The sequence below is a fragment of the Protopterus annectens genome, chromosome 2.part1 (assembly GCF_019279795.1).
Source record: "Protopterus annectens isolate FY-2018-M chromosome 2.part1, PAN1.0, whole genome shotgun sequence".
In the NCBI taxonomy this organism is placed as follows: Eukaryota; Metazoa; Chordata; order Ceratodontiformes; family Protopteridae; genus Protopterus; species Protopterus annectens.
In genome coordinates, this window is record NC_056729.1 from 485,372,656 (window position 1) to 485,388,596 (window position 15,941).

General features: G+C 44.2%; 1 protein-coding gene across 1 annotated transcript in view; it reads right to left on the bottom strand.

The window, feature by feature from the left end:
- The window catches only part of ZNF330 (zinc finger protein 330), a 581,464-nt gene that overhangs the window by 500,488 nt on the left and 65,035 nt on the right, over positions 1 to 15,941 (bottom strand). The window contains exon 3 of the mRNA XM_044062281.1: positions 10,326 to 10,405. Coding sequence (XP_043918216.1) covers positions 10,326 to 10,405 — 80 coding nt within the window. The remainder of the gene's footprint in view (positions 1 to 10,325; positions 10,406 to 15,941) is intronic.

Below are 15,941 nucleotides of genomic sequence, written 5' to 3' on the forward strand. Positions count from 1 at the left end.
ATCCATTTGTCCTTTGTGACAACATGCCAATTTTTTGAAAATAGTGCCAGCTTTCCTCCTAAGGGGGCTGCCATTTGAGACCTGGTTGGCATGCAAAGGGGAAAGTCATTGGGTTTGCTTTTTAAAGATTGCGAGTTGTCCTCAACACCTCTTTGTGTAGGAGCTTGTCATTGTCTGCCTCTATACGATCGTTGTGATTGTCCTCTGCCCCTCGGGCGCCTGTATCTGCCTCTTTGGGGTCTGTCTGTGGCAGGAAAGGACCAGTTTTTGGAAGGCCAATTTCTACTAAAACGTGGGGGTTGAATCTGCAGAAATTCTTTCACAGTTTGCATTGATTTAGCCTTTTCCTCCATTTTCCGTAATACTTCCTCAGCATTAGCCCCAAATAGTACATCCTTTTGAAGAGGGGCGTCTAGTAATTTAGCTTTGACATGATCAGGCAAGGCTTGTTCCTTAAGCCAGGCATGCCTACGTATGACTGAGCCTGTAACAGCAGCTCTACATGAGGCCTCTAGAGCATCAAAACCACATTGTGAGGTATGTTTACCCACTTGTTCTGCACTATGCATCAAATCCTGCAACTCCTTCAAGTCTGGTTGTTCAGGTTGTGACATTTTACTTTTCAATTGTGATAACAAAAACTGTTGGTATTTTAGCATATGAAACTGACAGTTTAAGGCCCTCATGGATAAGGTAGCAGAGGTGTATACCTTTTTTCCCCACCTTTCTAAGGATCTGGAATCTCTCTCGGAAGGAATGGATTTTTGGCAATGGAGGCCTTAACTCCCTTGGGCCCTTGTGAGATGGTTTCTAGGTCAGAAGCATGGCTTTTGTATAGAAATTGGTGTGAATCAGGAACCCTGTAGTACCTGTCAGGCTTAACTGGAGCTGGAGGTAGAGAGTCCGGGTTAAGGCAGGCCTCCGAGTAAACATCATCTAAGATGTCCAAGACAGGAGGTATAGCCAGAGGCCTGTGCTGGAGTAACAAAAGAAATTCCCTGAGCCTTTTCTTGGAATCTGAATAATCCTGGCCTTCCCAGTGGAAGTGTTCCCTTAAGGTATGCAAACTTTCCCCAAATGAGTAATCCTTGGGGGGGATACAGAAGGAATAGACTCCTCTGCATCAGAGTCTTCAAAAGGGGAGTAAGACTGTTCCTGATCATCAGAGTGTTATGAAATAATGGAGCCCTGATCAGAGGAGGGGGAATCTTCCTCCACTCTGGGCCTTTTGACCGGAGGTGGCGGAGAACCTCTGATTAGAGTAATTAAATCCTCAGCCATTTTAAGCATCTGTTTCTTAGGCATGGGGCCTGGAGATGGGCCCAGTGTAGCTGGTCTCTTAGAGTGCATGGATGCTTTAGACTTGGTGAAAGCCTTGATGGAGAAAGAAGAGGAAGGTCTGAAGACACCTTGAGTGGAGGTGGACCTGTCCACATTCTGTGTTTCAACGCCAAGAGTGGCGTCGGTATCTGTAGTCGGGGTGTGGGCCGAGGAGCCTGCGACCTCGGGTACAGGAGACACCGCCAAAGATGTGTCGTTGGTAATCAGGGGCTGCGTAGGAGCCTCGCTGAGAACCGGACCACGTGGAGTCGGCTTTGGCGTGGTGTCGGTAGAGGCCGCAGACCTCGAGTGTCGGTCCTTGTCTTTGCGTTTTTTAGACAAAACCGGAGTCGGAGTATCCGACGACATAGTATAGTTAAATGCTTTCCCAAAAAAATGCTGGGCGAACTCCGCCCGATGCTTAATAGTGCGTTTGTTGAATGTAGCACAAAAGCAACAGACCGAGACGTTGTGGTCTGGGCCTAAGCAAGGAATACAGAGGGAATGGAAATCCTTATGCGGTATTTGCTTCCCACAAGAAATACAATTAACTTTGTCTGACATCGGTCTGAGGCAAGAAAAGTTTCCCCAACGGGGTACTTAGCTTTTAAGAAGACTTCGGTTTCCAAATTTTGGTAATCTCAGGAGCTGGCCGACCAGCACTTGCGAACTGCTTTTGCTTCGGGCACCGCACGGCAAGAAAGACTGAAGAAAATGGCGTCGGCTGGTTCTTTTATACCCCTGTCGCACTGACATCAGGGAAGAAGCGACGACAACCGACGCTGGACCTAGACTTTGGAATTCGGCCGACCGAGGACCCGCCTGACGGCAGGAGAAAGTACAGTTTTGTACCTACCATAAATGTAGATGTCCGATAGGTATGCATCTGCAGTCATCACATATGGGTTGTCCTGCCTCAGGCAGCCCTTCGGTCAGCCGGATTCCAAAGTCTGGGTCCGACGTCGGTTGATGTCGCCCTTTCCCCGTCAGAGCGCCTGGGGTATAAAAGCGTCAGCCGACGCCATCTTCCTCAGTTCTTCTTGCCCCAGATGCCAGGTGCCCTCTAAGGAAGGCTAAATTTGGAGGAATGCAATAAATTCCAAACATGAACAGAAATATATATATATATATATATATATATATATATATATATATATATATATATATATATATAAAAAGTACAGTTTTGTACCTACCATAAATGTAGATGTCCGAACTGGATAGCATCTGCAGTCATAACAACTGGGTTGTCCTGTCGTCAGGCAGCCCTTCAGTCGGCCGGATTCCAAAGTCGGGTCCGCTTCGCTGATGTCGCACTTCACCCGACGTCATCCCTGTTGGTCTTCGGGTATAAAAGCATCAGCCGACGCCATTTTCCTCAGTGTTTCTTGCCCCAGATGCCAGTAGCCCTCTTGAAGGCTAAAATTTGGATAGATGCCAATGTTTCCAAAAGATAGAGGTAAACACAAAAATAAGCATGTATGTACATATATACAAACAAATACATCATAAAAGACTCCCCCACCAGCTAGCTATTAGGAGGGTAAACACCCTAGGAGTACCACAGAGGGAAGGAGGGAGTAATCCTGACTGCAGATGCTATCCAGTTCGGACATCTAAATTTATGGTAGGTACAAAACTGTACTATGTCCTTCATGGATGCATCTGCAGTCATAACAACTGGGTAGAATACCATAGCCAACTAGGGAGGAGGATAAAAGTAGATTATGGTGTTTAGGATCCCTTGCAGTACAGCAGTGGCAAACCCTGCTCGATCTGGAATATAGAGGCAAATTATAATGCTGGGCAAAACTATCGACAGACGCCCAAGTAGCCGCCTCAAGAACGTCTTCGGTTGCCCTCCGTAAGAAGGCTGTGGTAGTGGCTGTTGCCCTTGTAGAATGAGGTCTTATGTTCTGTGGAATTGGTTTTCCATGGAAGGAGTAACAGAATCGTATGCAATTTCCTATCCATTTGGAGATTGCCTTTTTGGAAATAGCTTTTCCTTCCCTTCCTGTTACATAGGCTACAAAAAGTTGGTCAGTCTTTCTGCTATTTTTGTTCTGTCCAAGTAGTAGCGGTCTATGTACATCCAAGGTATGTAGTATTCTTTCCCCTCTGTTTTGTGGGTTGGGAAAGAAGGTAGGTAGGTGGATTGCCTGGTTTAAAGACACTCTGGATACCACCTTAGGCATAAATGTAGGATTAGTCCTCATGGACACTCTATCTTGGTGGAAGATTAGGAAGGGTTGCACTGCCATTAAGGCCTGTAGTTCTGAAACCCTCCTTGCTGAAGTAATTGCCAGTAGGAAAGCAGTTTTCCATGACAGGTGTTGAAGGTCTGCTGTTGCTGCTGGTTCAAAGGGTGATAGTGTCAACTTTTCTAGCACAAAGTTTAAGTCCCAAGCTGGTAATGGTGGTTTCCTTGGAGGTTTTACATTCTTGATTCCTCTGAGGAACTGCCTGAGCAAAGGGTGCGAAAAAACAGGTGGATCAAAGCTGTATTCTGCTGAAATAGCTGATGCATGTATCTTGATGGAGGAGTAGGACAGGCCTGAATGAAGAAGTTCGCCAGATACTCCAGAATGTTAGGCATATCTATGTTTGACACATCTTTTCCTCTTTCCGCACTCCAAATGACAAACCTTTTCCATTTTCCAGCATAGTTCCTTCTTGTTGAAGGTCTGCGTGCTTCAAGAATAATGTCTTTAACTCTTTGGGAAAGTTCTGGATTAGCTGCTGCTATGTGATGTTCCATGCAGTCAGTTGCAACGCTTTTAGGTTTGGATGTATGATGCTGTAGTTGTTCTGAGTTAACATCAAAGGCATCAGGGTATTGGCCACATATTGTTCGAGACATGCTCCTCAGCAGTGGGTACCAGTGTTGTCTTGGCCAGTTTGGAGCTATCAGGATTATCCTTGGACGTTCTTCCTTGATTTTTAGTAGTACTTTGTGTATCAAGGGAAGAGGTGGGAATGCATATGCTGTTAGGCCTTTCCAGCTGAAGGAGAGCAATCCACTTTCCATGCTAGTGGGTGGAATGTCCTTGTGCAGAACTTTTTGAGCTGGTGATTGAGAGGTGATGAATAGATCTATCTGAGGCATTCCCATTTCTTTGAGATGGTCTTGAAGATGTCCGGTGCAGCTTCCATTCGTGGGCATCCGATGTGGTTCTGCTTAATATGTCTGCTAGAGTATTTTCTTTTCCGGTACAAATATTGCCTGTAACTGGATGTTGTAGCTGAGTGCCAGGGTCCACAGCTCCAAAGTCATTCTGCATAGGGGTATGAATGAGTGCCTCCCTGTTTGTTGATGTACCACATGACTGTGGTGTTGTCTGTCCTTATCATCAACTGGCCCTCTTGGAGAAATGGTTTGAACTTTTGGATTGCCAGTTTTACTGCCAGCATTTCTTTTAGGTTGATGTGCAGGTGAAGTTGATCCTGTGTCCACAATCCTTGCACATTTGTCCAGCATGTGGGCCCCCATCCTAGGTCTGAAGCGCCTGTTGTGATGGTCTGGCTCGCTTGACATCTGCGAAGGGTAGGCCTGGGTTTGACTGACATGCCTGAGCCCACCATAGGAACTCCTGCTTTAAGCATGGAATTAGTGGGATTTCTGTTTCTAGGCTGTGTCTGTGTTGGGACCATAAATTCTTTAGGTACCACTGTAGTTTTCTCATATGTAGTCTGGCAAATGGGACCAAGATTATGCATGATGCCATGAAGCCCAAGGCCTGCAGTACTTTTCTTGCTGTTAACTTGTTCAGTTTTGTTAGTGCCAAGAAGTAAAGAGGAGTTCTTTTGTTTTCTGTAGTCAGGAATGCCATTTGTTTTACTGTGTCCAATTCACCCAAGAATGTCCTTGTTTGGGATGGTATCAGCCTTGACTTTTGTAAATTGACTGTGTATCCCAGTGCTTGTAGCAAGTAAATGACCCTTTGTAAATCTGTTGTCAGCTTGCTTTTGTTGTCCCCTTGTAGCAGGCAGTCGCCCAGGTATGGGTAAATTTGAATTCTGTAGTCTGCAATGGGCGATTACTGATGCCAGGCATTTTGTGAATACTCTGGGCAGTAGATAAGCCAAAGGGCAATGCTGAGAATTGATAGTGCTCTGATCCTGCAAGAAATCTGAGGTATCTTCTGCAGATTGGTCGAATGGGACGTGCAGGTATGCCTCCTTGAGATCTAGAGTTACCAGCCAAGACTCCTTGCCCAGCATGGGAAGAAGTTGCTGTAGGGTCAGCATTTTGAATTTTGGGACAATGATGTATGTATTTAAGGTGGACAGGTCGAGAATTGGTCTCCAACTTTTTCCTTTCTTGGAACTAGGAATAGTCTGGAGTAGAACCCTTTCCTTGCTCTGCTGTTGGCACTCTTTCCACAGCTCTCATGTTTGCTAACTCCATTATCTGTTGTAGTGCCTCTGTTTTTTTGATTTAGAGGTAGATTTGGCATTCCTCTTTTGACTGGTAAAGTGTGGAAGTGAAACCGGTAACCTTGATCTATGGTTTGTAAAATCCACTTGTCTTTTGTTATGTAGTGCCAGTTCTTTGAAAATAAGGTTAACTTTCCGCCTAGAGGAGCTGCTATTTGTTCCCTGGTAGGCGGATTTAGGGTTAAGTCACTGTGGTTGTGCTGATGTAGTGGCAGTGGTTGTGTCTGTGCCTCTGTTGTTACCTTGCCACTGTCGTCCTCTGTAGGCACCTCCTCTGGTTGGGTTTTTGCCCTTGGAACGTCTATCCCGGCCCCTTTGAAATTTTGTGGAGTCAGGAAAGGACCAATTTTTGGCAGGCCAGTTCCTGCTAAACCTTGGGGTTGAACCTGCAAGAAATCTTTAACCGCTTGAACAGATTTTGCCTTTTCTTCCATTTTCTTCATAACCTGCTGGGCAGGTGTACCAAACAAACTTGTCTTGTCCATAGGAGCATCTAGCAACTTAGCTTTAACATGATCCGTAAAGCTTGCTCCTTTAGCCATGCATGCCTTCTTATCACTGTGCCAGTCATGGCTGATCTAAATGAAGCCTCCAGTGCATCATAGCCACATTTTAAGGAATGGTTGCTAACCTGTTGTATGTTATTTACCATTTCTAATACATATTTCTTATCAAGAGATTCATCAGTGGTTAGTTTTTAGTTAACTGATCAAGCATAAACTCTTGGTATTGTATCATGAAACTGACAGTTTAAAGCTCTAGCTGAGAGAGTAGCTGAAGTGTAGACCTTTTACCCCATCTGTCTAATGACCTTGCTTCCCTTTCAGAAGGAATAGGGTTTTAGCTATGGTCGCTGCTACTGCCTTGGGACCCTGGGATATAGTTTCGGGTCTGCAAGTGGGGCCTTGTAAAGGTGGTGATGAGTATCTGGCACCCTGTAAAATCTGTCTGGTTTGGCAGGGGCTGGGGGTAAAGAATCTGGAGCGAGCAGACATCATTGAAAGCATCATCCACCACAGAGAGAACATGAGGTATAGCTAAGGGCCTGTGCTGTGGGAGGTGCAGAAAGGTCCTAAGTCTTTTCTGGAGTCTGAAAATCCTGTTGCTGCCATTAGAACTGCTCTCGATGGCATGTAAGGTTTCCCCAAAGGAGAATTCTTCTGGTGGGAAGCAGCTGGAATGGATTCTTCAGCATCAGAATCTTCAAAATTGGAGAAAGGAGCCTCTGGCTGGTCAGTTATGTCTGATTCACAGCAGAATCATCAGAGGACACTGGCTCAGGGGCTCTGCCCTAGGTCTCTTCTCTGGGGCTGAGAGGCCCTGTCTGGGTGAGATTGAGATCCTCTAATTAATGAAATTAAATCTTCTGCCAAAGTAAGCATTTGAGAACTAGAAGAGGGCCTGGTTGTGGGGGTTTAACAGGCACTGTCTTAGTAGTCTTGGCTGCTTTAGCCCTGGCGAAGGCCTTAATGGACATGGCTGCTGAAGGCCTAGCAGCACCACGTGCTGGGGTAGAGACATCCAAGGAATGGTGTCTGATAAGTCAGTGGCAACCACCGTAGTGGATAAAATTTCTGAGGCCGATTCAAGAGTGGTAGCAGGGGCCTCAGTTGTAGAGATAGGTTCAGCTGTACTTTGATCAGTTTTCTCGGTTTCGTCGAAACCGAGACACTCGCGTTTGCTTAACCATGGTTTCGGCCGAAACCGCGGACCGCGAGTGTCGGCCTTTATCTTTTTGGCAGATTGGGTAGTCGGAGGATCCGACGGCATAATGTACGCAAAATCAGAACCGAAAACTGTTCTGCAAACTCCGACCGACGCCTAAGCGTTCGTCGGTTGAAAGAAGCACAGGCTGAACAGGCTGCTACGCCGTGGGCTGGGCCTAAACAAGGCAGACAATAAGAGTGGAAATCTTTATGAGGTATTTGTTTCCCACAGGTTAAATAATTATTAACTTTTTCTGACATCGGCTGAGGCAAGAAAGAGTCCCCAACGGGTACTTAGCTTTAGAAGTCTTCGGTAGTATTCGTAGAAGTAATCTCTGATCCGACCGACCGCACTTGCGAACAGCTTCTGCTTCAGCCACGCGGCAAGAAAGACTGAGGAAAATGGCGTCGGCTGATGCTTTTATACCCGAAGACCAACAGAGATGACGTCGGGTGAAGTGCGACATCAGCCGAAGCCGGACCCGGACTTTGGAATCCGGCCGACTGAAGGGCTGCCTGACGACAGGACAACCCAGTTGTTATGACTGCAGATGCATCCATGAAGGACATCTAATACACCATAATAGATATCCCTCTCATAGCTTGCTGGGGTTAAGTACCCAAGAAATACCACAGAGGGGAAGGAGGGAGGGTAAACCTGACTGCAGGTGCATACCTATCGGACATCTACATTTATGGTAGGTACAAAACTGTACTATGTCCTTCAAGGATGCATCTGCAGTCATCACATATGGGTAGAATACCATAGCCAATCTGGGGGTGGAGGATCTATGTAAAGGATGGTGTAGCTAAAATGCCCTGCAGGACTGCTGTAGCAAAGCCTACTCTGGATCTGGAATATAAAGGTAAATTGTAATGCTTGGAAAATGTATGCACGGAGCTCCATGTAACAGCTTCTAAAATGTCCTTGGTAGCCACCCCTCTTAAGAAGGCTGTGGAGGTGGCTGTGGCTCTGGTGGAATGAGGTCTAATGTTAGCTGGCACAGTTTTTCCATGAAAGGAGTAACAAAAGCGAATGCAGTTTCCTATCCATTTAGAAATTGTCTGTTTTGAAATTGCTTTTCCTTGTGCACTAGCAGCATATGCTACAAACAGCTGGTCAGTTTTTCTGTTACTTTTAGTTCTGTCCAAGTAGTAGCGCAACTGTCTGTGTATGTCCAGAGTGTGCAGAAGCTTTTCCCCTTTGTTTTGTGGATTTGGAAAGAAGGTAGGCAGGTGAATAGAAATCCTTATGAGGTATTTGTTTCCCACAAGTTAAACAATTATTAATTTTATCTGACATGGGCTGAGGCAAGAAAGAGTCCCCAACGGGGTACTTAGCTTTTTAAGTCTTCGGTTTAGCTGAATTACAGGAGCTGGCCGACCGGCACTTGCGAACTGCTTCTGCTTCGGGCACCACGCGGCAAGAAAGACTGGGGAAGATGGCGTTGGCTGACGCTTTTATACCCCAGGCGCTCTGACGTCGGGGAAAGGGCAACATCAGCCGACGCCGGGCCCAGACTTTGGAATCCGGCCGACCGAATGGCTGCCTGAGGCAGGACAACCCATATGTGATGACTGCAGATGCATCCTTGAAGGACATCCCATCTGTTATGACTGCAGCTGTATGCACGATGAACATCATCAAAGATGAGCACTTCCATACCTTACAGGTACTTCATCAGATCCAACTAAAACACATAACAAGCAGCTACTTATAGCTCAATGTCTTAGGTCACGTGACCTACTTATTGGCTTAATGGGGATAACATCATTTATCCCATTCCCATCAATGGCTCGAAGAATATGCATCCATTTTATATCAATGCATTCTGTGTCCTGACATCGCCCCCTCTAGGTCTTGGTATATAAACTTCCAAAACCATAAATCTAAACCAATGATTATGCTCTGCAGCTCTTACATGTTTAGATAATGCATTCCTCTCAACACATTTGTTAATACTGTAAATGTGCTCTAATCCGATCTCTCAATAACCGGTTAATTTTGCCAATATAGAAACATTTGCAGACTTCACAGGAGGCACAGTAGATCACATTTGAACTACCACAGTCATCATAAAGTCTAATCTTATACGCACGCCCTGTATCTGGATGTACAAACTGATCATCAATATTAATGTATTTACATACATTACAATGCTGGCATGGATACGTGCCTATTCTCTCACTCATAAGTTTTTTACTTTACGTCTCTCTGCCTACGAGTTTTTCTTTTTTGATATACCACTTTAAGCTTAACCAATTTCTCTGAAGGGTGAGAATCAAACACTGGACCATGAGTCTGAGAGGTAAATCACTTAACCATTATGCCAACCCTTATAACATAAAAAAGGACTCTAGTATGGGACATCCCCAAATTTTCCTAGCTTAGGCATATTGGGATGAAGATGCCACAGAACTGCAATAAAATTTTGATAAGACAGCTTATTTTTAGAAGTGCATCAGTTCAATCATCACTACATAACATCCTGTACCCCTGTTATAACTCCAATATACCTTTTCCATTTTACTCGTCTCTACCATTTCTGACAGCCTACCTTGTTCTGTTACAAATACACACTTTTTTACAATAGACATTTTCTTGTGCGTCACCTACAGGAATATTTTCAATTCACTGCTCAACTCATACCTGGCTAAGACAAACTACTACTTAATTTTTTACTCAAATCTGAAGCTCATCTCCAAGGGCCTTTCTCAGAGAATGAGCTATGCCAAGTCATTGCTATTTCCATCAGCAAATGAATAAGTAAATTACATAAATAAATAACCACCTTTTCTGTGACTCTCTAGTTCATTAATAATATTCCTCATGATTAAAAAAATATACAGAAAAGAACTTACCACCATGGCCATGCCTGTACTGTATACACCTGAATGCTTTATGACACAGTCCGATGACTTCATCATACACTTTGTTTTTCCTGAAAAAAGAGAAAAATGTGCTTGTGAACTGTGACCAGAAATCTGGATCAGCCTGACTTCTCAAAGGTTCATTTAACTGAAAAAAAAAATTGATAATATTCATGGCATGTTACCTTAGGGGAAACCTTCTGCTTTTTATCAATTACATATTTACTTCGAGGCATATGTCACACCTGTCTGGCTTTACAAGGCAGAATTAATGCCCTGCTCTCAAGAATTCTGTCACCCTGTGCAATAAGGATAACAACAAACTAACACCCGAAATTTACCTCTAAAGTAGCAAATTCAACAAAAATTCCCAACAATGCCAGTAGAAAAATATGCACGGTAAGTCATTCATGAATTATCAGTCTTGGACAATGCTTTAAGCAGAATGGATGTTCTTACTAAATACAGAGTCAATGAGCCACATTCAGTGAAAGCCAGGCTTGCATTATCTGTGATTCCACTTCTCCACCTATGCAATCAGTAGCTTTTGGTAGTCCATTATCTGAACTACCACAAGCCACTTGACAGCACAAGTAGAGAGGTGGACCAAAATAAAAAAAAGGCCCCATTAAACAAATATTTGAAAATGTATTAAGACTGTCACCTGACATATCAGCAACATAACCAAACACTAACAGAGTTTGGGAATACTATCAGATAGATGTAGGCAGAAAAAAATAGCCAAGTCTGTTCCACTGCCCAAAATAACACATGATCTTACTGTATTAGCTGATCTACTGGAGGTCTCTCCCTCATGAGTGTCAGGTTGCATATTACTTCACCATTGGAATAAACCTTGATTTTGCCAGCTAAATCCCAGATGCGCAACTAGTTAGGGTTTGGGCGGCAGGGAGTAGAGTGAATGATAGTCCCTTGTTTTGGTGGCAGGCCTCTGCCCGCCAAAGGAACTCTAACCATAGGCAAGGTATGATAGGAATCATTGCTTCTAGGTCCTGAGAATGTTGACACCATAGGTTTTTAGATACCATTGTAGTTTCCTCATATGCAGTCTTGCATACGGAATTAGTAGAATGCAGGAGGCCATGAACCCCAAGGCTTGCAGTATTTGCCTTGCAGATGGCAGGGTTTTTGTGGCCATTAGTTTGAAGTAAGTTGTCAAATGAATTTGTTTCTCTGGCGTGAGGAAAGCCATCTGGGAAGTTGTATTCAAGCTTGCTCCCAGGAATATAATTTGTTGACAGGGTACCAGATAAGATTTCTTTTAGTTTATGGTGTACCCCAGACAAGTTAGCAACTTTTGTACAAACGCCAGATGATTCAAAAGTACGTCCTGACTTTCTGCCTGAATTAGACAATCATCCAGATATGGATATATATGAATATTTCTTTGCCTGCAAAATGGAATGACTGGAGCTAGGCACTTTGTGAATACTCTGGGTGCAGTAGATAAGCCAAAGGGCAGCGCAGAGAACTGACAGTGCAAGTAGCCTGCTTTGACGCATAGGTATCTTCTGCAAGATTCCCTGATTGGGATATGCAGGTAGGCTTCCTTTAAATCTAGTGTTGCCAACCAGGCATCATTGCCTAGCATAGGAAGCAACTGGTGAAGAGTTAGCATCTTGAATTTTGGAATCACCAAAAAGGTGTTTAAAGTAGATAGTTCCAGGATAGGATGCTATGAGTAGTCTTTTCTGGGTACCAGAAAGAGTCTTGACTAAAAACCTTGTCCCTTTTCCTCTTCTGGTACAGTTTGAATAGCCTTTATGCTTAAGAGACCGAGTACTTGCTTTTGAGCCTCTGCCCACTGATTTGGGGGTAGATCTGGGCAACCGTTTGGGGTTGGTAACGTATGGAATTGAACTCTGAAACCTTGGGAAACTATATTTAAAACCCATTTGTCCTGGGTAATGAGTTCCCAGTTTTTTTGCCTGCAGAGCAATCTTTCCCCCTAAAGGAGCAGTCAGTTGAGAAGTGCTTGAAAGTTTTAAAGTTAAGTCATTGAGACAGTTTACCATGGGGGGGGGGGTCTTACTACTCCCTGATTTGGAAGTGGGAGCCCCCCACTGCTTAGTCCTGTGAGTACCCTGGGAGTGAAGCCTGGGTGTTCTGCTGGATCTGGGTTTGGACTGCGAAGGCTTGGAAGAGGCAGGAAAGGACCAATTCTTAGAGGGCCAATGCCTACTAAATCTTGGAGGCTGTACTTGCAGGAAATCTTTAACAGTTTGCATAGATTTTGCTTTTTCCTCCATCTTTTTAAGAACTTCTTCTGCTTTATTGCCAAACAGGCGGTCCTGATTTAAGGGAGCATCCAGTAATTTAGCTTTAACATGACCTGGCAAGGCATGAAGTACAGACTCAGTGACAGCAGCCCTGCAATATACCTCTAGTGAGTCAAAACCACACTACAAAGTATGTTTTCCAACCTGTTCAGCAGAACGCATTAAGTCCTGTAAATCCTTATCATCAGCACAATCAGGAATCAACATCATTTTCTGTTTAAGCAGTCCAATAATATGCTGCTGATACTTTAACATATGAAACTGGCAGTTTAAGGCCCTAATGGTCAAGGTTACAGAAGGGTATACCTTCCGACCCCATCTATCCAGCACCCTGGAGTCTCTATCAGAGGGGGTAGGATTTTTGGCAGTAGTAGCCTTAATGCCCTTGGGTCCCTGAGAAATGGTCTCAGGATCCGCAGTGGGATTTTTAAAAAGGAACTTGTGAGAGTCAGGAACCCTGTAATACCTATCAAGTTTTCTGGGAGCAAAAGGTAAAGAGTCAGGGGCCAAGCCAGATTCCGAAAAGGCATCATCCACAATGTCCATTACAAGAGGGATAGCTAAAGGCCTGTGCTGGGGCGGGAATAAGAAATCCCTAAGCCTCTTTTTAGAATCAGAGAAATCTTGGCTTTCCCAATGAAAATGCTCCCTAAGAGTATGCAAGGTTTCACCAAAAGAGAAATCCTCTGGAGGGGAAGCAGAGTCCTCTGCATCAGAATCCTCATAGTAGATAAAGGTAAATCCTGGTCATCAGAAGAAACAGAAATTTCAGAATCCTGGTCAGAAGTATCATAAAAAAATGCTGTCCTAGATCTCTTAGAGGGGGGAGGTTGGCTTCCCTGATTAAAGTAACAAGGTCTTCAGCCATTCTTATCATTTGTTTTTAAGGTATAGAGGCCTGACCATGAGGGTCTGGGCGTCAGTTTTCTAGTCATGGTTCGAGATTTAGACCTCGAAGAAGATGGCATCAGTTTAATAAGGAAGTCAGTAGGGCCTGAATACACCCTCAGAAGCCGGTGCCTGCACAGCGGCTGTGGACCCATCCAAGGTAGAGACATCCACAAGTTCCACGGTTGAAGCATCTCGCAGCATACCGGACTCCGAATGGGTCTCAGTAGAGGCCTGCGAATCTTAAGTAGCGGGTATCAAGGGCTGTGAAAGCACCTCACTGGAGTACCGGCGACTGGCTTAGAAGTGTCTTCAGCAGCTTTGGACCTAGGCAGCCTGTCTCTGTCTTTATCTTTGTGTTTTTTTGGAATGTCAGTAGTTGGATGGCTTACCAAAGACATATCTGGATAATTAAACTGAGCACCAAAATATTTAGAAGCATAAATATACAGACAACGAATAGTTTGTTGCTTAAATAAGGCACAAAACCGACAGTGAGGTATGGCAGGGCCTAGGCAAGGAATACAGTATGAATGGAAATCTTTATGAGGTATTTGCTTTCCACAAGAAATACAATTATTGACTTTTACTGACATTGGTTTAGAGCAAGAAAAAGTTTCCCCAACGGCATACTTGGCTTTAGTTGAAGACTTTGGTTCTGAAACTCGAAAACAAAAATTTCAGGAGTTGGCCATCCAGCACTTGCGAACTGCTTCTGCTTCGGGCACCGTATGGCAAAGACTGATGTAATGGTGTTGGCTGCACTTTATACCCCTGACTACCTGACATCACAGAAGATGAGACAGCAACTGACGCAGGACCCAAGACTTTGATAATCAGGCCGACTTGAGGGCTACTACAAGCAGATAACCCAAATGTGATGACTGCAACAGTGAAACACGAAGAACATCACAATTCCTGCAAAGTGCAGATCTTACACCCCATTCAGTGAAAGCTAAGTATACATTATCTGTAAAACTACCAAACACTGACAGTACAAACAGAGAAGTTCACTACTAAAGTTAAGAATATATGACTGCACAAATTGTACAGAACTACAAAAGCAACTGTTAAAAGGACCACTCATCCACAGGCAGATGAATGAAGCCTAATTCAGACCCATCAAGGAGGATCCCACATGTAAGACAAATGACACTGTAAGAAGGTACCTGTTATTGCTAATGTTGAGGACCCTCCTTGATGGATTCTAGTTGATGGAAAGTAGTCCGCAGTGGCCTTAGATCAGCTGGTGCCCTAGGCAAAAGGACTCCACGGCACCTCCCCACACCACCCAGGTGCCCCCATCCTGGTCTACCTACACCAAATAAAGACTGGAAAAGTGCCTCTGTTACAGAGGTGCCCTAGGCAGCCGCCTAGTTGGCCTATGCCTAAGGCCAGCTAGTATCTCCATGCTGGAAGTAACAGGAGACTCTCCCTAAGCCAAAGCACATATGTCAGGACTGCAGACAAAACCCTTACCAAAGAGTGGGATTCCCAGAGCTGCCATTAAGATAATAATGTGTAATGAAGCTGCATATCAAAGATCAAACTGTCATAACACAAAGGTCAGGAAGACATTACTGAAGCAAACAATGGAGGCAGATACACCTCTCTAGAACTGAGCTTTGACCACAGTATGTGCCACTGGGTGTTTGGCCAACTGATGTCAAGAAACAATGCAGCTGGCAAACCATTTAGAAAGTGTCTTGTTTAACAACTGTAAACCCTTCTCTCCCTAGAGAAAAAGAGAAGAGTGGAACTGGTACATCTTACTAAACTCAAGCACCATTCCCAGGTAATACATAAGAGCTGCACGTGAATGTCAGGTGTGTGAAGAGTCCCTCTTCTCCTGGTTTCTTTGGCCAACAAGAAAACCAAAAAAATGGATGAAATGGTTCAAAGAAACCTCTGAAACAATCTTCGGAGGGAGCATGTGCACATCATGAGAAATACTCTACCCTTCTAAAAGACCAGATATGCCTTTTTCTCCTTTCAATTGTTTCCTCCCTAACATTTATGACAGGAAGTTGGGCATATACGTTTCGGTCCCCCACAAGTTTAACAAAATTAACAAAAGTCCAATTGTTCTTTTTCTTGTAAAACGATATTTTGCAAATGTGATAGATGCTTTATAGTATCCCATTTATGCACTTTCAATGTTGCTGGTCTTCTTCCTGTTCATCTCCATCTCCTAACCCCGGACTCCAATTCAAGTCCAAGGTAATCAGAATTCTTCTAATCAGCTCCTGTGCTTTTTAATGTCTCTCAAGTATTTATCTTTGGAACACCAGAAAAGGTTTCACTGGCAAAGTCTTTCTATAAACTTTATCATCAGAAACATGAGAAGCAGAGTCCCCTTCTGTCTGATGTCTCACTTTCTATGGGACAAACTTTTTTATTTCCTCCTTAGCCTAGAAGA